The 22,658-nt window shown below is 44.2% G+C and overlaps 1 protein-coding gene across 1 annotated transcript; it reads left to right on the forward strand.

Moving 5' to 3' along the window:
* Positions 1–594: 594 nt before the first annotated feature.
* Positions 595–22,502, forward strand: PLAAT5 (phospholipase A and acyltransferase 5). The gene is made up of 6 exons (XM_086384477.1): positions 595–914; positions 2,111–2,204; positions 3,652–3,760; positions 18,327–18,435; positions 20,996–21,258; positions 21,800–22,502. The coding sequence occupies exons 1-6, from the start codon at positions 662–664 to the stop codon at positions 21,890–21,892; spliced, it is 921 nt and encodes a 306-aa protein (XP_086240603.1). The 5' UTR covers positions 595–661; the 3' UTR covers positions 21,893–22,502.
* Positions 22,503–22,658: the final 156 nt, after the last annotated feature.

The following is a 22,658-nucleotide window of genomic DNA, read 5'->3' on the forward strand; positions in this document are numbered from 1 at the left end:
TTAACTCCTAAACAAGAAGATGCTTCTCCAAGACCTCCTAAAGTGAAAGTGAAGTCGCTCAGTCGTGTCCGACTCTTTGGGACCCCATGGACAGTAGCCTGCACCAGGCTCCTCCATCCATAGGATTTTCTAGGCAAGAGTACTAGAGTGGGTTGCCATTTCCTTCTCCAGGGAATCTTCCCTACCCAGGGATCAAACCCAGGTCTTCCGCATTGAGACAGACGCTTTACCATCTGAGCCATCAGGGAAGTCCAACCAGGCTTGAACTCCTGTCTCCATTTGTTGCTCCTCTGTCTGCACCGTTGACCTTCAGCTTCTCCAACCACATCAGATTCCACCTCTGAGTCCTATGCAAAGGATTGTTGCTTTCCATCCTGCCAATAGCCTACGCTGCTTTTCCCGGCCTTTCCTCTCAACATCCCTCTGCCCCCAGGTTCTTGGGCCTCCAAGCTCGCGATCGGTGCCCGCCCTGTTCGGGCACGTGCTCACCGCGCCCTCGCGCTCAGGCCGCGCGCCCCCGCCGTTTGCTGCGCGCCCGCATGCCGGCTCCGCTCCCCTCCGCCCTCCCCGCGCGCCGCCGACCGGGCCCGCGCCGTCTGGGAACCAGCCCGGCGCGTCGCCCCCTGCGAGGCCCGGGGACCGGCGGGGCGGCAGCAGCGGGATGGGCCTGAGCCCCGCCGCCCGGGGCGAGGGCGGGCGCCGCCTCCCTAGGTTCCCACGGTCCCGCGTCAGGCCCGCCTTGAGAACCGCGAGTACTGGGCCGAATGGCACCCAGCCCGCTCCTGGACTTCCAACCCGGCCCCGGTCAGGCCGCGGCGGGCGTGGGGCTTCTCCCCACCGAGCCGCCACGTCCGGGCCTGGAGCCTTCCGGGGTCGTTCTCCAGGTCCCAGCAGGCCCTCGGACCTTCAGAAAGGTCACCGTGGTTTCCTTCACTTCTCCTCGTAGATATTTGTTCGTTGTTAGAGATGCTTGCTAACGGAAATAAGTGAATAGTTAGGAATGGTCGTTGGCTACTAATTTAATCAAAGCGGGCCAGGCATCCAGCGACCTTCGCGAGTATTTACCAAGTAAACAGACGCGGCTGCTGCCCGGCAGGTAGAGTTCAGAACGGCTCCAGCCCCACAGAAGCTTCTGCCATTGGGTTTAACCCCAAGTCTTCTGCCATCTGGGATAGAGGCAACCGCTCCCCAATTCCATACCCAGGATTTCCAAAATCTCTCTTTCCTGGAGGAGGAACCCTTTTCAGGATGGTCCCACAGCCCCCTTTATCCCAAAATTTATTGAGGGCTAAAAATGGCATCTGGTCCCGTCACTTCATGGGAAATAGATGGGGAAACAGTGGAAACAGTGTCAGACTTTATTTTTTTGGGCTGCGAAATTACTGCAGATGGTGGTTGCAGCCATGAAATTAAAAGATCCTTACTCCTTGGAAGGAAAGTTATGACCAACCTAGATAGCATATTGAAAAGCAGAGATATTACTTGGCTAACAAAGGTATTTCTAGTCAAGGCTATGGTTTTTCCAGTGGTCACGTATGGATGTGAGAGTTGAACTATAAAGAAAGCTGAGTGCCGAAGAATTGATGCCTTTGAACTGTGGTGTTGGAGAAGACTCTTGAGAGTCCCTTGGACTGCAAGGAGATCCAACCAGTCCATCTTAAAGGAGATCAGTCCTGGGTGTTCATTGGAAGGACTGATGCTGAGCCTGAAACTCTGATACTTTGGCCACCTCATGTGAAGAGTTGACTCATTGGAAAAGACCCTGATGGTGGGAGGGATTGGGGGGCAGGAGGAGAAGTGGATGACAGAGGATGAGATGGCTGGATGGCATCACTGACTCGATGGACATGAGTTTGGGTAAACTCTGGGAGTTGGTGATGGACAAGGAGGCCTGGCGTGCTGTGATTCATGGGGTCGCAAAGAGTTACACACGACTGAGTGAACTGAACTGAACTGAGCTGGGAGCTGGGCTCAGTGCTAGACTAGAGCTCCCACCTTTGCATCACTGTCAAGGCCTGACTCCAACCCTCCTTTCATAGATTACACTCCCCATAGAAGGCAGTTGTGGTTTAAATATTCAGTAACATGATTTTTTTTTCCTTTGAATTAGAAGAATCTGTGGGATCTCAGGCGTTGGACCAGCTTTTGCCCAAGAAGCCACAGCAGGGCACGATAGAACAGGGCAGAAGCAGTGTCCAGCAGGGGTAAGATTCTTTCTTTGTGTGGAAGGACTGGGTCTTTGGGTGGTTTTCAAGAACTGACTTTGATAACAGTTCTGTAATACAAATCCTTAGCTGGTGTCTGCATGAACCAGGCTGCCAGCAACGGAGCCTGGTGTGCTCCTGGTGATAACAGCGGGAGGGCAGTCCTGGGACCTGCAGGCCAGGCCAGAGGCCACCTTGTCGTAGTTTCTAGCCATTCTGCAGACCCCTGAGAACTGAACTGCTTCCCAAGAATGCTTGCAATATTGCCCGCTGGTCTCAGTAACTAATGAATGATTCAACCATCTTCCAGTTTCTACAGTTGACTTTCTTGAGAAACATGACATTTGTCTCTGTTTAAGATTCTGAGAGCTGAAAGTTTGGAGAAGAACAATACTGAAAATGGGGAGTACGCCCCACCTCCTCCCTATCACTCCCATACACTATACCTTTGGAGAAGAGTTAAAATTTGGGGATGGTCAGGAAAAAGCCATTTTGGGGGTGGTCATTCTGAACCCAGTGATCGAACCTGGGTCTCTTACATTGCAGGCAGACTCTTTACTGTTTGAGCCACCAGAGAAGCCAGATGTATACATATGCTTTTCCATTTAACCCTCTTGATAACTCTGTGAGACCAATATTAGCATCTCTAGTTTATAGACAGTCAAACCGAGGTTCAGACAGACTAGTTTACTAGCTCTAGGTTGCACAGCAAATATGAGAGCCAGGATTCAAACTCAGGTCTTTGTGGCCCCATATATTTCACTCTATTTTTCTACCCCAAAATCATATCCTTGCCTTTAGTTTCAGTCTCTCCTGTAACATTTTGCTTCAAGGGACAAAATATACTGATTTCTATCACATTACTGGCAGTTACAGTGCTGTCAACAGGCTTTCTCAGAAATATGGAGCTAATTATTGGAAGAAACAGTCCAACTGTTGAGGGGCCCTTCTGGCCTGGAGGACTGGGAGGGCAAGGGATGAGGAGAGGCTTGTTGAATTTCCTTAGAAGGCATTGTGTACTATTTTAAAAAAGCTATGTGGAATGGTATGGGGAGGGAGGAGGGTTCAGGATAGGGAACACGTGTATACCTGTGGTGGATGCATGTTGATATATGGCAAAACCAATACAATATTGTAAAGTTAAAAAAAAAAGCTATGTCTAAATATTTAAAAACATCAAAAAAAGATTATTAGAGGGAGGAAAACACCCCTGAAAGCTACTCATTGCTGTCATTAGCATTTTAAACAATTGTCTGAAAAGCAGAAAACAGCCATTATTTTGCAGGACAGAATGGCATCACAGAAACAAATTTCATAGGCAAAATGTTTCCTAGAATCTCAAAACTGAAAGATACCTTAAAATTGTAACTCTAAAGTAATACAGAATTTCCAATAGTTGTGAAGTAGTGGTTTTTCTGTTAACTATACAATCACAAAATTCATTTAGGGAGAAGCCCGTAGTCAGCCTGGAGTCCACACCCAACCAGAAGAGAGCAGAGCGGAATTCAACCCCGAAGCCTGGGACTGCGGGCAGGTTAATGAAGCAAGCAGCGGAGGTGGGTACTGTGGGAATTCTCAGATGAGGCATTTCTTTAATTCCTGGAGACTTCTCTACATTATACTGTATTTTACTTGATTTATACCGTGGCAGGTTGAACTGCACACTGATTAAGGATGCTTTCAGCTTAGTTCAGTTCAGTTTCTCAGTTGTGTCCAATTCTTTGCAACCTCACGGACTGCAGCACGCCAGTCCATCACCAACTCCCGGAGTTCACCCAAACTCATGTCCATTTATTCGGTGATGCCATCCAGTCATTGCATCCTCTGTCATCCCCTTCTTCTCCCCCCTTCAATGTTTCCCAGCATCAGGGTCTTTTCAAATGAGTCAGCTCTTCGCATCAGGTGGCCAAAGTATTGCAGTTTCAGGTTCAACATCAGTCCTTCCAATGAACACTCAGGACTGATATCCTTTAGGATGGGCTGGTTGGATCTCCTTTCAGTCCAAGGGACTTGCAAGAGTCTTCTCCAACACCACAGTTCAAAAGCGTCAATTCTTCAACACTCAGCTTTCTTTATAGTCCAACTCTCACATTATACATGACTAAAAAACACCATAGCCTTGACTAGACGAACCTGTGTTGGCAAAGTAATGTCTCTGCTTTTTGATATGCTGTCTAGGTTGGTCATAATTTTTCTTCCAAGGAGCAAGCGTCTTTTAACTTTATGGCTGCAATCACCATCTGCAGTGATTTTGGAGCCCAAGAAGATAAAGTCAGCCACTGTTTCCCCATCTATTTCCCATGAAGTGATGGGACCAAATGCCATGATCTTAGTTTTCTGAATGCTGAGCTTTAAGCCAACTTTTTTTTTACTTTTGTTTTTTATTGATTTTAATTGAGGGATATTTGGTTTATGGTATTGTGTTGGTTTCTGCCATACATCAGCATGAGTCACAGGTATACATATACCCCGCCCCCCCGCTCTTGAACATCCCTCCCACCTCCCACCCCATTCAATTTTACTTTTTATTTTTTTTTGTATTGGTTTTGCCATATATCAACTTTTTTCACTCTCCTCTTTCACTTTCATCAAGAGGCTCTTTAGTTCTTCACTTTCTGCCATAAGGGTGGTGTCATCTGCATATCTGAGGTTATTGAACTTTCTCCCGGCAACCTTGATTGCAGCTTGTGCTTCTTCCAGCCCAGCGTTTCTCATGATGTACTCTGCGTATAAGTTAAATAAGCAGGGTGACAATATACAGCCTGACGTACTCCTTTTCCTGTTTGGAACCAGTCTGTTGTTCCATGTCCAGTTCTAACGGTTGCTTCCTGACCTACATACAGATTTCTCAAGAGGCAGGTCAGGTGGTCTGGTATTCCCATCTCTATCAGAACTTTCCACAGTTTATTGTGATCCACATAGTCAAAGGCTTTGGCTAGTCAATAAAGCAGAAGTAGATGTTTTTATGGAACTCTCTTGCTTTTTCAACGATCCAGGAGATGTTGGCAATTTGATCTTTGGTTCCTCTGCCTTTTCTAAATCGAACTTGAACATCTGGAAGTTCACGGTTCACGTATTGTGAAGCCTGGCTTGGAGAATTTTGAGCATTACTTTACTAGCGTGTGAGATGAGTGCAATTGTCTGGTAGTTTAAGCATTCTTTGGCATTACCTTTCTTTGGGATTGAAATAAAAACTGACATTTTCCAGTCCTGTGGCCACTGCTGAGTTTTCCAAATTTGTTAGCACATCGAGTGCAGCACTTTCACAGCATCATCTTTTAGGATTTGAAATAACTCAACTGGAATTCCATCACCTCCACTAGCTTTGTTCGTAGTGATGCTTTCTAAGGCCCACTTGACTTCACATTCCAGATGTCTGGCTCTATGTGAGTGATCACACCATTGCAGTTATCTGGGTCATGAAGATCTTTTTAATATAGTTCTTCTGTGTATTCTTGCCACTTCTTCTTAGTATCTTCTGCTTCTGTTAGGTTCATTCCATTTGTGTCCTTTATTGAGCCCATCTTTGCATAAAATGTTCCCTTGGTATCTATAATTTTCTTGAAGAGATCTCTAGTCTTTCCCATTCTGTTGTTTTCCTCTATTTCTTTGCATTGATCACTGAGGAAGGCTTTCTTATCTCTCCTTGCTATTCTTTGGAACTCTGCATTCAAATGAGTATATCTTTCCTTTTCTCCTTTGCTTTTTGCTTCCCTTGTTTTCACAGCTATTTATAAGGCCTCCTCAGACAGCCATTTTGTTTTTTTGCATTTCTATTTCTTGGGGATGGCCTTGATCCCTGTCTCCTGTACAGTGTCATAAACCAGCATCCATAGTTCATCAGGCACTCCGTCCATCATATCTAGTCCCTTAAATGTATTTCTCACTTCCACTGTATAATCATGCTGCTGCTGCTGCTGCTGCTAAGTCACTTCAGTCGTGTCTGACTCTGTGCGACTCCATAGACGGCAGCCCACCAGGCTCCGCCGTCCCTGGGATTCTCCAGGCAAGAACACTGGAGTGGGTTGCCATTTCCTTCTCCAATGCAATCATAAGGGATTTGATTTAGGTCATACCTGAATGGTCTAGTGGTTTTCCCTATTTTCTTCAATTTAAGTCTGAATTTGGCAATAAGGAGTTCATGATCTGAGCCACAGTCACCTTCTGTTTTTACCGACTGTATAGACCTTCTCCATCTTTGGCTGCAAAGAATATAATCAATCTGATTTTGGTGTTGACAATCTGGTGATGTCCATGTGTAGAGTCTTCTCTTGTGTTGTTGGAAGAGGGTGTTTGCTATTACCAGTGCGTTCTCCTGCCTTTGCCCTGCTTCATTCCGTACTCCAGGGCCAATTTTGCCCATTACTCCAGGTGTTTCTTGACTTCCTACTTTTGCATTCTAGTCCCCTATAATGAAAAGGACATCTTATAGGGGACATTCTAGTCCCCTATAATGAAAAGGACATTCAAAAAGATGCCCTTTTTTGGGTTTTAGTTCTAACAGGTCTTGTAGGTCTTCATAGAACCATTCAACTTCAGCTTCTTCAGTGTTACTGGTTGGGGCATAGACTTAGATTAAGATGATATTGAATGGTTTGCCTTGGAAATGAACAGAGGTCATTCTGTCGTTTTTGAGATTGTATCCAAGTAATGCATTTTGGACTCTTTTGTTGACTATGATGGCTACTTCAATTCTTCTAAGGGATTCCTGCCCACAGTAGTAGATAGGTCGTGTGAGCTAAATTCACCCATTCCAGTCCATTTTAGTTCTCTGATTCCTAAAATGTTGATGGTCACTCTTGCCATCTCCTGTTTGACCACTTCCAATGTGCCTTGATTCATGGACCTAATATTCCAGGTTCCTCTGCAATATTGCTCTTTACAGCATCAGACCTTGCTTCTATCACCAGTCACATCCACAACTGGGTGTTGTTTTTGCTTTAGCTCCATCTCTTCATTCTTTCTGGAGTTATTGCTCCACTGATATCCAGTAGTATATTGGGCACCTACTGACCTGGGGAGTTCATCTTTCAGTGTCCTATATTTTTAGCTTTTCATACTGTTCTTGGGGTTCTCAAGGCAAGAAAACTGAAGTGGTTTGCCATTCCCTTCTCCAGTGGACCATGTTTTGTCAGAACTCTCCACCGTGACCTGTCTGTCTTGGGTGGCCCTACATGGTTTAGTATTTCATTGAGTTAGACTGTGGTCCATGTGATTAGATGTTGAGAAACCAGGAAGCAACAGTTAGAACTGGACATGGAACAACAGACTGGTTCCAAATCGGGACAGGAGTGCGTCAAGGCTGTATATTGTCACCCTGCTTATTTAACTTATATGCAGAGTACATCATGAGAAACGCTGGGCTGGAAGAAGCACAAGCTTGAATCAAGATTGCTGGGAGAAAGATCAATAACCTCAGATATGCAGACGACACCACCCTTATGGCAGAAAGTGAAGAAGAACTAAAGAGCCTCTTGATGAAAGTGAAAGAGGAGAGTGAAAAAGTTGATATATGGCAAAACCAATACAAAAAAAAATAAAAAGTAAAATTGAATGGGGTGGGAGGTGGGAGGGATGTTCAAGAGCGGGGGGGGGGGGGTATATGTATACCTGTGACTCATGCTGATGTATGGCAGAAACCAACACAATACCATAAACCAAATATCCCTCAATTAAAATCAATAAAAAACAAAAGTAAAAAAAAAGTTGGCTTAAAGCTCAGCATTCAGAAAACTAAGATCATGGCATTTGGTCCCATCACTTCATGGGAAATAGATGGGGAAACAGTGGAAACAGTGTCAGACTTTATTTTTTAAGACTCCAAAATCACTGCAGATGGTGATTGCAGCCATGAAATTAAAAGACACTTACTCTTTGGAAAGAAAGTTATGACCAACCTAGATAGCATATTAAAAAGCAGAGATATTACTTTGCCAACAAAGGTCCATCTAGTCAAGGCTATGGTTTTTACAGTGGTCATGTATGGATGTGAGAGTTGGACTGTGAAGAAAGCTGAGCGCCGAAGAACTGATGCTTTTGAACTGTGGTGTTGGAGAGGACTCTTGAGAGTCCCTTGGACTGCAAAGAGATCCGACCAGTCTATCCTAGAGGAGATCAGTCCTGGATATTCATTGGAAGGACTGATGCTGAGCCTGAAACTCCAGTACTTTGGCCACCTCATGTGAAGAGTTGACTCATTGGAAAAGACCCTGATGGTGGGAGGGATTGGGGGCAGGAGGAGAAAGGGATGACAGAGGATGAGATGGCTGGATGGCATCACTGACTCGATGCACATGAGTTTGGGTGAACTTTGGGAGTTGGTGATGGACAGGGAGGCCTGGTGTGCTGCGATTCATGGGGTCACAAAGAGTTGGACCGACTGAGCGACTGAACTGAAATGATGCCTTTTAAATTGTTTATAAACAGCTTTATGGATCTGTTTATTGAGCAGTTATTGAGGTATAACCAACATACCATAAACTGCATATATTCAGAGTATACAATTGGGTATAATTTGACGTGTGTATTCAGCCATGAAACCATCACCACCATCAAGATAACGAATAACCAGGAATTCCCTGGCAGGCCAATGGATAGGACTCTGCTTTCACTGCTAAGGCTGCAGGTACAATTCCTGGTGGGGGCACACACATCTGCATCACTCCCACAGCTTTCTTTGTCCCCCTCTGTAAACCCCTCCCTCTTCCACTCACATCCCCATACAACAACTGATGTGCTTTCTGTTGCTATGTGTTAGTCTGCATTTTGTAGAGGCTTGCATAAATGGAATCATATTGTATGTGCTTTTTTGTGTCTCTCTCCTTTCACATAATTTCATATAATTATTCCAAGTTATATCTATGTTGCTGCATGTTATCAATAGTTTATTTCTTTTTATTACTAAGTAGTAATTCATTGTATGGATAGACCACTGTTTGTTCATTCACTCACCATTGATGGGCATTTGGGTTGTTTCTAGTGTTTGGCTGTTGCAAATAAAGCTTCTTATGAACACGTGTGTACAGATTGTTACAGGGAAGAGCCAATTTTGACTCCATATTGAATCTGTTTCTTTGACTTTACCTTGTGTTTCCCATTGCTTTTGGTCACTAAAAAGATACTGTCCATACATAATGGCCTGCCTCAGGGAACCCTCCCCTCTGCTGTAGGCAGGAAATAAGCCCTCCACCCACTTCCTTGTATCACCCCTCAGAGTTATAAGACTTTCAGAAACTTTTATCATCTAGGGGCCTTATGAAAGACTGGTTTTTCTAAACAGGTGCCTATCTCTGGGAGAAGGGCCAGGGCTGGGCTGCCAGCCTGTGAAAGGGAAATAAATAACAAGATGGATGGAAGATTTTGAAGTGACATCTTATTTCAAAGAGAGTAAAAGGGCAGAGAAAGCTTAATCTGGATTTGAAGACTGGAGCACCAGCTGGGACTGGAGGTCAACCTGGAGAATATAGACTGGTTCCCTAAGGTTCATGAAGTGCTGGGGACCAGGTAAAGTCAAGGATAAAGGAAGGATGAGACTGGAAAAGCTTCCAGTATGGCTACAACCTTGGCTGCCATTAGAATCACCCAAGGAGCTCTTAAAACTCTGGTTCTCAGGCCATACTCCAGATTAGTCTTAATTTTTAAGAGCGCTGCAGGGAATTTCCATGTGCAACCAAAGTTGAGACCCAAAGCTCAGTACAATCAGTTTATAGTGGGAGAAACTTTAGCAAGAGAGCAGATGACTATTAAGCAGGTGACTCTAGGTGACTATTAAGTCTGTTGTAAGTTCCATTCAAGTTTTCACGTTCCTACCCCTGTTAAAACTCAACATTCAAAAAACCAAAGATTATGGCATACGGTCCCATCACTTCATGGCAAATAGATGGGGAAAATGTGGAAACAGTGACAGATTTAATTTTCTTGGGCTCCAAAATCACTGTGGACAGTGACTAAAGCCATGAAATTAAAAGACACTTGTTCCTTGGAAGAAAAGCTATGACAAACCTAGACAGCATATTAAGAAGCAGAGACATCATTTTGCCAACAAAGGTCTGTATAGTCAAAGCTATAGTTTTTCCAGTAGTCATGGATGGATATGAGAGTTGGACCGTAAAGAAGGCTGAGTGCCAAAGAATTGATGCTTTTGAATTGTGGTACTGGAGAAGACTCTTGAGAGTCCCTTGGACTGCAAGGAAATCAAACCAGTCAATTCATTCAGAATATTCAACCTTGATTATTCACTGGAAGGACTGGTGCTGAAGCTGAAACTACAATCCTTTGGCCATCTGATATAATCCTTTGGCCATCTGATGCTGGGGACAAGGTGCTGATCCTGGGGAAGACTGAGGGCAGGAGATGAAGGGGATGACAGAGGATGAATTAGTTGAATGGCGTCACTAATTCAATGGACATGAGTTTGAGCAAACTCAGGGAAATAGTAAAGGACAGGTAAGCCTGGAGTGCTGCAGTCCATGGGGTGGCAAAGAGTCAGACATGAATTAGCAACTGAACAGCAACAACCCTTATCCAGTGGCAATGTTGCAGGTGGGTTACAATTCTAAAATCCACTTCCCTCAGTGCTGAAACTTTCTGTTTCTTGTACCAAGCTCGTTAAACATCCTTGATGGCCAGCATTTGGATTTATTTTCATTTTTTTTTCTGGCTTAGACTAACATCAGAATAAATTGTTCTGTCTCCCTAATGGCCGTTATTCCAGGAAAATTCAGCAAGGATAGTGATTTCACGGTCCACATGGGAAGGCTGGTTTGGGGCGCCCTCTAGTGGGAACTAAGTTGCTATTGTACTTTCTCTTTCAGGCAGGAGTTAGTCTTGCCAGGGGGTAGAAACCTGGTTTTGGTCCTAGCTCTGCCAGCTGACTTGCAAAGGACTTTGGCAAGCACTTCATCTTTCTTGGCCACAATTTCTTCCATGTAGTATTGCTGAGTCAGTGGTATGCTTTGTGCCCATAAAAATTCATTCCCTCAAGTGGTCAGGACTTCTGAAATGGCTGAGGATCTCAGAAAATCTCCCCAAATAGCAAAAATAAAGCTGGATGAAACTGTCAAATACAATGATTTAAACACTCTGGGGCTTCCCTGGTGGCCCAGTAGTAAAGAACCTGCCTGCCATTGCAGGAGACGCATGCTCAATCCCTGGTCCAGGAGGATCCCACATGCTGTGGAGCAACTAAGCCCGTGTGCTGCAACTATTGAGCCTGTGCTCCAGAGCCTGGGAACAGCAACTACTGAAGCCACCATCCCTAGAGTCCATGCTCAGCAACGAGAGAGCCACCACAATAAGAAGCCTGCACACCACAAGGAGGAGTGGCCCCTGCTTGCTGCAACTAGAGAAAAACCTGTGCAGCAACAAAGACCCAGCACAACCAATAAATAAATGAAAGGAAATTCTGGAATTTGACCAAAAGCATACAGTAAGTTGATACGCATTAAATCAAGAAAGTCTAACCCTGGAATCTCAGAACAATGGAGATCTGTAGTGTCTTAGTATGCCCTCCATCCCCTACCTTCCCCAGCTCTGTGGTGGGAAAGTGGGTGGGACATGCCAGGAGCACTGGCAGTGGCCACAGAGGGAAACTTTATTTGAAACAGAATGTGGAAAATTCCATGCCCATGGATGTTGTTGAAAACAATAGTTACCTAAGTGACAGACATCATGGAAGGCCAAAATTGCAGCTAGTTTGAGGCTGCAGTGTTTGTTGGGACAAGCGATAGATTAACAGACCAGCCAGAAATTTAATACAGAAATGCAGGTACTGAGATAGTTAAAGAGGGCCTAGAAAAGGTGCTGGTCTGGAAGGGGTGCATAGGCTGCACACACATTCAGGAAACACTGGAGGGGCCTGTCCTTCCATTCCTGGAGGAGCATGAGGCCTTGTGAATGCAGAAAGTATTAAATAACAGCTCACAGACTTTTCAACTTTAAAACCTTGAATGAATTTTCCAAACCACACCAAGCTCCATAGGGAAAAAGTGATGCCTTATTGGCCCAAGAGGTGTGTCAGCCTCTGACCAGTCACTGCCCATGTCAGGCTTAAAAATAAAAGCAAGAAAACAAAACAAAACTGGAGCAGATACACCAGGGGTTGAATACTGTGAGGGAAACAGACATCGCAGAATTAACCCAGGCAGCCCTTTAAACAAACAAACAAATAGCAGCAACCACCAGCTCTGGGGGAATCAGAATCAAAACAGTTGAAACATCTTGAAAGCCATGAGAGAGAGAGAGAGAGAGAGAGAGAGAGAGGGAGGGAGAGAGAGAGAGAGAGAGAAAAGACTCACGTACAAAGGAACCACAATTTTATACCTGTGGCGGATTCATGTTGATATATGGCAAAACCAATACAATATTGTAAAGTTAAAAAATAAAATTAAATTAAAAAAATAAAACTGATAGCTGTTTTTTTGGTGAGAAATGATGGAGGCCAGAAAGCAGTGGGATGGGGTATGAAAAGTGACAAAAGGAAAAAAAAAAAAAAGCTATCAACCAGAAATCCTATGTCTGGTAAACTATCTTTCAAAAATGAAGGTGGAATAAAGTGAAGTCTCAGATAAGTGAGGACTGGAAGAAAGTGTTGCTAGAGGACTTGCCTGAAAGGGAGTAGCAAAGAAAGTTCTTCAGGCTGAAAGGAAGTCACACCAGACAGTAACTAATCTACATGAAGATATACAAAGCACCAGTAAAGGTAATTACATAGGTTATTATTGTAAAGGAATAAAAAAATATATATTTTAGCTTTTATTCTAACTAATTTTAAAGTCATGGAGCTTGTATTAGATCAAGGACTCCAGATGGGAATTTGAATCCACAGTTTCACAGCGGTTTGTGACTCAAACAGTCCAAAAAAGGATCATCTGACTTGCCAATACAAGATCCAGTTACAGGCCACCTACAAGAGACAAGCTATTTATTTATTATTTTGGCTGCATGGCTTACAGGATCTTAGTTCCCTGATCAGGAATTAAACCTGGGTCATGGCAGTGAAAGTGCTGAGTCCTAACCAGTGGACCACCAGGGAATTCCCAGGAGGCACTCTTTAGATTCAAGGTCATAAATAGGTTGGATGTAGAAAGATGCAAGCAGAATCACAGCTGGAGTGGTTATACTAATATTAAAAAAAAAAACAGACTTTTAAGAGAAGAAATTTTATTAAGGAGAGGAACAGTTTTGATGATAAAAGGCTAATTCATCAGAAAGATATAACAATTGTAAACACATATGAACAATATAAGCCCCGAATTCATGAATAAAAGCTGACAGAATTGAAGAGAGAAATAGGCAATTCAGAAATAATAGTCGAGGACTTAGATACTCTACTCTCAATATTGGATAGAAAAACTGGACAGAAAATCAGTGAGCATATAGAAGATTTGAACAATGATATTAATCAACTTAACTGACTTTTACAGAGTAGTCTACTCAAAAATAGAACACATATTCTTCTTAAGCAGACTTGAATATTCCCCAAGATAGATCATATTCTAGGCCATAAAGCAAGTCTCAGTGAATTTAAAGGGATTGAAATCATGCAAAATATTTCTTTGTTCACATGAAATTAAACTAGAAATCAATAACAATGAAATTTGGGAAATATGTATTTGGAAACTAAAAAACATACTTCTAAATAATCCATGGGTGAAATAAAAATATACAAATTAGAAGATATTTTCAGTTGAATAAAAATGAAAGCAACACATCAAATTTTATATGCAGTTAAAGCAGTGCTTTATATAATCTATAAATGCCTATATTAAAAAAGAAGAGAGATTTCAAATCAAGAACCCAAGTTCTTACCTTGATAAACTGGAAAAAAGAAAGCAAGCTAAACTCAAAGCAAGTAGAAGGAAGCCATATGTTGTTTCTCTGAGATGATAAACAAAATGGGCAAAACTTGCTACATTCATTGACCAAGAGAAAAAGAGAGAAAACTCAAATTACCAAAATCAACACTGAAAGAGGGAGCTTGTTACCAATCTTGCAGAAATTAAAAGGATAGTAAAGGAATACTATGGACAACTTTATACTAATAAATTAGAAAACATACATGAAATGAACAAACTCCTAGAAAGACACAGATTACAAAACTGGCTCAGGAATAATTTGAAAATCTGAACAGACCTACAACAAATAAATTGAATTTGTAAATAAAAGATCTTTTCACAAGGAAAAACTCAGGACCAGATGGCTTGACTTGAGAATTCTACTATATCTCTAAAAAAGAAAAGTTGCCAATCCCTCATAAACTCTAAAAAATAGAGGAGGGAAAGCTTCCCAAATCATTCTGAGGTCAGTGTTACCCAATAATAAAGTACCCTGATATTAAAATTAGGCAAAGAAAAGAATTACAGACCTTATGAATATAGATGTAAAAGTCCTCCACAAAATATTAGCAAACTGAATTTCAGTTCAGTTCAGTTCAGCCACTCAGTCATGTCCGACTCTTTGTGACCCCATGAATCGCAGCACACCAGGCCTCCCTGTCCATCACCAACTCCCAGAGTTCACCCAAACTCATGTACATTGAGTCAGTGATGCCAAGGATTATACATCATTACTAAGTGAGATTTATCCCAAGAATTAAGAGTTTGGTGTAACAAAGCCAGAACCTGCAGGAGATCCCCTTCTTCTTGCAATGTCTCTCTAGAGCCCTCTATTGAAAAAGTTTGCATGATGCTCACCCTAACTCAGGACGGATGGGTCATGGTGGAGAGGTCTGACAGAATGTGGTCCACTGGAGAACAGAATGGCAAACCACTTCAGTATTCTTGCCTTGAGAACCCCATGAACAATATGAAAAGGCAAAATGATAGGATACTGAAAGAGGAACTCCCCAGGTTGGTAAGTGCCCAGTATGCTACTGGAGATCAGTGGAGAAATAACTCCAGAAAGAATGAAGGGATGGAGCCAAAGCAAAAACAATACCTAGCTGTGGATGTGACTGGTGATAGAAGCAAGGTCAGATGCTGTAAAGAGCAATATTGCATAGGAACCTGGAATGTCAGGTCCATGAATCAAGGCAAATTGGAAGTGGTCAAACAGGAGATAGCAAGAGTGAACGTCGACATTCTAGGAATCAGCAAACTAAAATGGACTGGAATGGGTGAATTTAACTCAGATGACCATTATATCTACTACTGCGGGCAGGAGTCCTTTAGGAGAAATGGAGTAGCCATCATGGTCAACAAAAGAGTCCGAAATGCAGTACTTGGATGCAATCTCAAAAATGACAGAATGGTCTCTGTTTGTTTCCAAGGCAAACCATTCAATATCATGGTAATCCAAGCCTATGCCCCAACCAGTAATGCTGAAGAAGCTGAAGTTGAAAGGTTCTATGAAGACCTACAAGACCTTTTAGAACTAACATCCAAAAAAGATGTCCTTTTCATTATAGGAGACTGGAATGCAAAAGTAGGAAGTCAAGAAACATCTGGAGTAACAGGCAAATTTGGCCTTGGAGTACAGAATGAAGCAGGGCAAAGGCTAATAGAGTTTTGCCAAGAGAACACACTGGTCATAGCACACACCCTCTTCCAACAATGCAAGAGAAGACTCTACACATGGACATTACCAGGTGGTCAACACTGAAATCAGATTGATTATATTCTCTGTAGCCAAAGATGGAGAAGCTCTATACCATCAGTAAAAACAAGACCGGGAGCTGACTGTGGCTCTGATCATGAACTCGTTATTGTCAAATTCAGACTTAAATTGAAGAAAGTAGGGAAAACCACTAGACCATTCAGGTATGACCTAAATCAAATCCCTTATGATTATACAGTGGAAGTGAGAACTAGATTTAAGGGACTAGATCTGATAGACAGAATGCCTGATGAACTATGGACTGAGGTTCATGACATTGTACAGGAGACAGGGATCAAGACCATCCCCAATAAAAAGAAATGCAAAAAAGCGAAATGGCTGTCTGAAGAGGCCTTACAAATAGCTGTGAAAAGAGAAGTGAAAAGCAAAGGAGAAAAGGAAAGATATAAGCATCTGAATGCAGAGTTCCAAAGAATAGCAAGGAGAGATAAGAAAGCCTTCCTCAGTGATCAATGCAAAGAAATAGAGGGAAACAACAGAATGGGAAAGACTAGAGATCTCTTCAAGAAAATTAGAGATACCAAGGGAACATTTCATGCAAAGATGGGCTCGATAAAGGACAGAAATGGTATGGACCTAACAGAAGCAGAAGATATGAAGAAGAGGTGGCAAGAATACACAGAAAAACTGTACAAAAAAGATCTTCACAACCCAGATAATCACGTTGGTGTGATCACTCACCTAGAGCCAGACATCCTGGAATGTGAAGTCAAGTGGGCCTTAGAAAGCATCACTATGAACAAAGCTAGTGGAGGTGATGGAATCCCAGTTGAGCTATTTCAAATCCTAAAAGATGATGCTGTGAAAGTGCTGCACTCAATATGCCAGCAAATTTGGAAAACTCAGGAGTGGGCACAAGACTGAAAAAGGTCAGTTTTCATTCCAATCCCAAGGAAAGGCAATGTCAAAGAATGCTCAAACTACTGCACAATTGCACTCATCTCACACGCTAGTAAAGCAATGCTCAAAATTCTCCAAGCCAGGCTTCAGCAATACGTGAACCGCAAACTTCGTGATGTTCAAGCTGGTTTTAGAAAAGGCAGAGGAATCAAAGATCAAATTGCCAGCATCCGCTGGATCACTGAAAAAGCAAGAAAGTTCCAGAAAAACATCTACTTCTGCTTTATTGACTATGCCAAAGCATTTGACTGTGTGGATCACAATAAACTGTGGAAAGTTCTGAAAGAGATGGGAATACCACACCACCTGACCTGCCTCATGAGAAACTTATATGCAGGTCAGGAAGCAACAGTTAGAACTGGACATGAAACAACAGACTGATTCCAAATAGGAAAAGGAGTATATTGTCAAGGCTGTATATTGTCACCCTGCTTATTTAACTTATATGCAGATTGCATCATGAGAAACTCTGGGCTGGAAAAAGCACAAGCTGGAATCAAGATTTCCGGGAGAAATATCAGTAACCTCAGATATGCAGATGACACCACTCTTATGGCAGATTGTGAAGAGGAACTAAAAAGCCTCTTGATGAAAGTGAAAGAGGAGAGTGAAAAAGTTGACTTAAGGCTCAATATTCAGAAAACTAAGATCATGGCATCTGGTCCCATCACTTCATGGGAAATAGATGGGCAAACAGTGGAAACAGTGTCAGACTTTAATTTTTTAGGCTCCAAAATCACTGCAGATGGTGATTGCAGCCATGAAGTTAAAAGACACTTACTCCTTGGAAGGGAAGTTATGACCAACCTAGATAGCATATTAAAAAGCCGAGACATTACTTTGTCAACAAAGGTCCATCTAGTCAAGGCTATGGTTTTTCCAGTAGTCATGTATGGATGTGAGAGTTGGACTGTGAAGAAAGCTGAGCGCCAAAGAATTGTTGCTTTTGAACTGTGGTATTGGAGAAGACTCTTGAGAGTCCCTTGGACTGCAAGGAGATCCAACCAATCCATTGTAAAGGAGATCAGTCCTGGGTGTTCATTGGAAGGACTGGTGCTGAAGCTGAAACTCCAGTACGTTGGCCCCCTCATGCGAAGAGTTGACTCACTGGAAAAGACCCTGATGGTGGGAGGGATTGGGGGCAGGAGGAGAAAAGGATGACAGAGGATGAGATGGCTGGATGGCATCACTGACTCGATGGACATGAGTTTGAGTGAACTCTGGGAGTTGGTGATGGACAGGGAAACCTGGCATGCTGCAATTCATGGGGTCGCAAAGAGTCGGACACGACTGAGCGACTAAACTGAACTGAACAGCGTCAAGGAGAAAGTGTACAGGAGTTCCATCACTTACTGAAGGGCGTATGTGCATGTGGAGCTGTGCATTTGGAGCTGGCACTGTCAGCTTCTGTGGCTTTAATAATGAGGGTGGTGGCAGGAATGGGTGGGTCCTTCAGTCATTCGTGTGGAGAGATCCTTTTGCAGCCTGGGTTTCTGAAATGTGATGAAAGGCAGTGTCTTCACACTGAGTTGTAGCTGCTCCCCAAACAGGATCTCTGGAGTTCCTTGGGCACATGAAGTCTCATTTTATTTTGTTTTTCCGTCATAGGATAAACCAAAACCCAGACCTGGAGACCTGATTGAGATTTTTCGGATTGGCTATGAGCACTGGGCCATCTATGTGGAAGATGACTGTGTGGTTCACCTGGCTCCCCCAAGTAAGAGTGGATACTCTATTGCAGTGATCCCCTGGGTCATGGACCAGTTCAGGTCCTTGGCCTGTTAGGAACTGGGCAGTACGGTAGGAGGTGAGTGGCAGGCCAGTGAGTGAAGCTTCATCTGTATTTGCAGTGGCTCCCCATCGCTCACATTTCCAAATTGTCACAATGTGATAATAACAGAAATAAAGTGCACAATAAATTTAATGTGCTTGAATCATCCCGAAACCATCCTGTCCTGACCATGGAAACCATGGAAAAATTGTCTTCCATGAGAATGGTCCCTGGTGCCAAAAGGTTGGGGACCACTGCTCTATTGAAATATTGATATTGAAGTTAGCAGCATAAAAGAGACAGTTAATTATTGTGTCCCTCAGCTGCTACCTTACTTCAGCAATAAAACACCAGAAGCATGACTGGACCTTAATTTACTGTGTGATTGAGCTTGGTCTCTGTCCATCAAAAACCACTGAGTGACCAGCCCTAAGACAGATGCAAGTGTGAAGAACATCCCTCAGTTCCCTGACCGCCTAGACCACCCTTTCTTTTAAAACAGAAATGTCAGGTGGCTCAATAGTGAAGAACCTGTATGCCAAGCAGGAGATACAGGTTTGATCCTTGGGTTAGGAAGATCCCTCAGAGATGGAAATAGCACCCCACTCCAGTATTCTTGCCTGAAAAATTTCATGGACAGGTAAGCCTGGGGGCTTCCAGTCCGTCTTGAACACAACTTGGTTCAAGATCTTCCTCTATTTCTGAGGATTCCCTGGGAGGGGTGCAGATGTTTATACATTCTGATTGCCCACTTGCTTCCTGTTGTCCCCAAATGCTATTTCCGGCTTCCTGGTTACCTTTGGCAGCTCCACCCTCACCGGGTCTCCCTGCTTTTCCAACCCATCCCAGGTGGCTTCACCCTCAGTGTGGACACTGTTCTCCTTTCACTTCAGCATGAGCACAGGGCTGAGATTAAACAGGTGACTAATTAAACTTTAGTTGAGGTTTGATGCGGGTGGAAGTGGTGATAGTAGAAGATAACAGCATGGAATGTGAAACAGCTTAAAACTGGACATCTAGAACCGCTGGTCACATGGTGTCCTCAGGAGATGGAACCTGGGGGAGTTGGAAGATGGAGAGGCATGGGGCTCTACTGTGTAATCTTGGACGCCTCTGGAATTTTGCCTCCTGTGCAAGTACTGCCTGTTCAAGTTGAGATTACAAAAGGGCACTGATACCAAATGCCTGTGGCCACACCTTGATCACACCGCCTCGATGGACATGAGTTTGAGTGGACTCTGGGAGTTGGGATGGACAGGGAGCTCTGGCATGCTGCAGTCCATGGGGTTGCAAAGAGTCGGACATGACTGAGTGACTGAACTGAACCGAACACCTTGGTCATGGCTCTCCTGCCCGTATCCTGTCCCCTTTGGTTGCCTCAGCCTCTCACCTGGCTGGGACCTTTCTGCAAAGTAGAGTCCCTCTCTTCTGCTTTGCTTCCCCACTCATCTGACTGCCTGTCCCACTTCCTGTCTGGATGCCTATGTGAAAAATGAAAAATTATTTCACATCGCATTCATCTCCCCTCTCCTTTCCAGGCTAAATCCAGGAAACTTCTTCTGGTATAACCAGAGTTGTTATAGGGATAAGTTAACAGTTATGTCCCTACCCTCCCCATCAGATCTTCCTCTAAAAATGAATTCTGCCATCTTTGTTGCCTAAAACTGAATTGCCTACTGCCAGCTTTTGTGAAATCAGCAGATAGACTTCAAATGCTTCACAAAGGAAATGGGACATTTCTTGCACTCACACAACTTACAGCGGGGGAGGGTTCCCATGTTTGCATACCCATATGGTTGTAGCAGGAAAACAGTCCTGTATTAAATTGCCACTTACCTGGCCTTGAGCAGGTTTCTGACCCTCTCTGAGGCTCTCCTCTAAGGACTGAGTATGATAATACAGCAGCTTCAAATGTTTCTTTTTTCAAAGCTGTGGAACCCTGATTTTAAATAAACCCTCAAGGAGAATCCTAATACTTGAGTGGAGAGAAAGGGAGAACGGCTTTGGGTGGAAGCTAGTTGGAATGGGTCCCACCTAGAGTCCTGTCTGCGTGGCCTCTTGGCTTCACCTGCACCCCTGCAGGGGCAGCAGGGGGAGGCCTGGCAGGAAGCCATAATCCTTCCCCCAGGAGTCAACGACTCTTACATGTAAGGGTGCTTGTCACCCTGGTTCTGGTAAGGAAAGCAAGATTCCAGTCCTAGGACTTGGTCGAATCAGTACACAGAATGAAATCTGGGACCACACCATAAGGTGTTTCCAGAGCTTGGTGAGAAAGAGATTGCTGTGAGGGCTGAAAGTGGGGAGTGCAGAAAACAGGACAGAAGTTTTCTTGGGGAAACTGGCCCTTTGCATTTCATTTAGCCCAACTCTGCATTCTGTTGTGCCTTTTAGAGACAGTGAAACTGGGGCCCTAAAAGAAGCCATTCACCCAGCCCCTGGAGTGAGCCGGTGGCTCTGTACCATGGCCCCTTACAGCTCCCAACTTTGGCTTGTCTTTGGCCGCCAGGTGAGGACTTTGAGGCTGGCAGCATCACTTCTGTCTTCAGCAACCGGGCGGTGGTGAAATACAGTCATCTGGAGGATGTGCTGCATGGCTGCTCCTGGAAGGTCAACAACAAGCTGGATGGGACGTACCTGCCCCTGCCTGTGGACAAGATCATCCAGCGGACAAAAAAGATGATCAATAAGATTGTGCAGTACAGCCTGATCGAGGGGAACTGCGAGCACTTTGTCAATGACCTGAGATACGGCGTGCCCAGGAGCCAGCAGGTGTGGCATTCCACTCTTGGGAGTCCTTGCTCTAGTGCTCCAGGCTCGATGGGCCCTGGTGTGAGGGGTCTCCTGTCTCACGAGCAAAAAAGAAGATGCCAGGGAGCAAGGGGGTGATAGGAGGTCCTCCCAAGGAGCCTGGACCGGGCATTCAGGAGACCTAAGCCCAGGTCTGTTTGAAACTGATCCCTGTGTGACCGTGTCCAAGGGAGCTCCCCTCCCCACCTCTCAGACTCCCTGTATGTAGAATAAGGGACTCAGTGGCTGTGCCCTTCTGACTGTAGGCAGATCCTGGGCTGAATGGCTCTGGGGGAGGAAGAGAACTAGGAGCCCAGGTTGCCTCCTGGAGGAAAGGGCTCCCCCTGCCTCTGATGTCCATCTCAGGCAATCCTGGCTTGTCCAGGTCCCTCGCGGCTCTAGCATCTTTGGGATGCTTCCTCCTAGGCAGGCCAGTTCCTGAAGAGAGTGGTGAGGTAGGGGTGGGGCAGGGCGGGGTCCTAGGAGCCTCACCGAGGGTCCTGTGAGCTGGTCTCCTTTGCAGGTGGAGCACGTACTGATGGAGGGAGCAAAGGCGGCAGGGGCGGTGCTCTCAGCCGTGGTGGACAGCATAAGACCCAAACCAGAGACAGCCTGAAGGTGCTGAAAACCCCAGGCAGAGGAAGAGCGGCCGAGCTGGCAAAGAGAACCCAGGCCTCCTTCCCTCCCCTGCCTTCCTCTTTCCCTGGCCCCTTGTAAGAAAATTGTGAGCTTCTGGAGGAATCTAGAATGTACCCAATTGCCCCTCCAGAAATACATCCAATATATGTGCTCATAGGCCCCTGGACTCTCAGGGTGGGAAGAACCTAATATTTGTTATGTATCTATTAGGCACCAGGCACTGTGCTAAGCTTTTCACATACTTCATCTTAACTTTTTTTTTTTTTTAATAGGAAAGGGGCCTTACTTACTTCTTAGGATGAACCTAGTCTGTGATGCTTTTTAACATCCTGGAAGATCTGCTGAATGTTCCCAGGAGCAAAGAACTCTTTTCAGAAGTTCTCTTTACTGCCCTTTTCAGACCCCTCCCAGAGTGGTTCAGGGGAGGAAGCCTTTAAGGAAACCTGTAAACCTCACTGCTCAGGGCCAACTGTGCCTTCATCCAGAAGCAGGTTTCCCAAGAAATATTTTCTTTTAAAAATTATACATCAGCTTTATTCTTTATTGTCTAAAAAGTGTCCCAATGTAAAGTTTAATTGATGAGACCAGTTATCTTGCATTTTCTGCCTCATAAGCACTAGAAAATTTAGAAATTTCCATCTTCACCAGTTTCAGAGGAATATTTAAAATACTTTAATCAATGGACTTTGGTGTGAATGAGGGAGAGAAAGGAGTGATTTCTGTGCTTTGAAGAATGTGGCCAT

This window comes from Bos grunniens, chromosome 29 (assembly GCF_055505025.1).
Source record: "Bos grunniens cultivar Pamir isolate PY7600 chromosome 29, Bosgru_T2T1.0, whole genome shotgun sequence".
NCBI classification, from domain to species: domain Eukaryota; kingdom Metazoa; phylum Chordata; class Mammalia; order Artiodactyla; family Bovidae; genus Bos; species Bos grunniens.

Coding starts and splice junctions, on each gene's coding strand:
- PLAAT5 (XM_086384477.1), top strand. CDS start 662: ATGGGCCTGAGCCCCGCCGCCCGGGGCGAGGGCGGGCGCCGCCTCCCT. Junction 915..2,110: donor GCCCTCGGACCTTCAGAAAG/GTCACCGTGGTT, acceptor CCTTTGAATTAG/AAGAATCTGTGGGATCTCAG. Junction 18,436..20,995: donor GGTTCACCTGGCTCCCCCAA/GTAAGAGTGGAT, acceptor TTTGGCCGCCAG/GTGAGGACTTTGAGGCTGGC.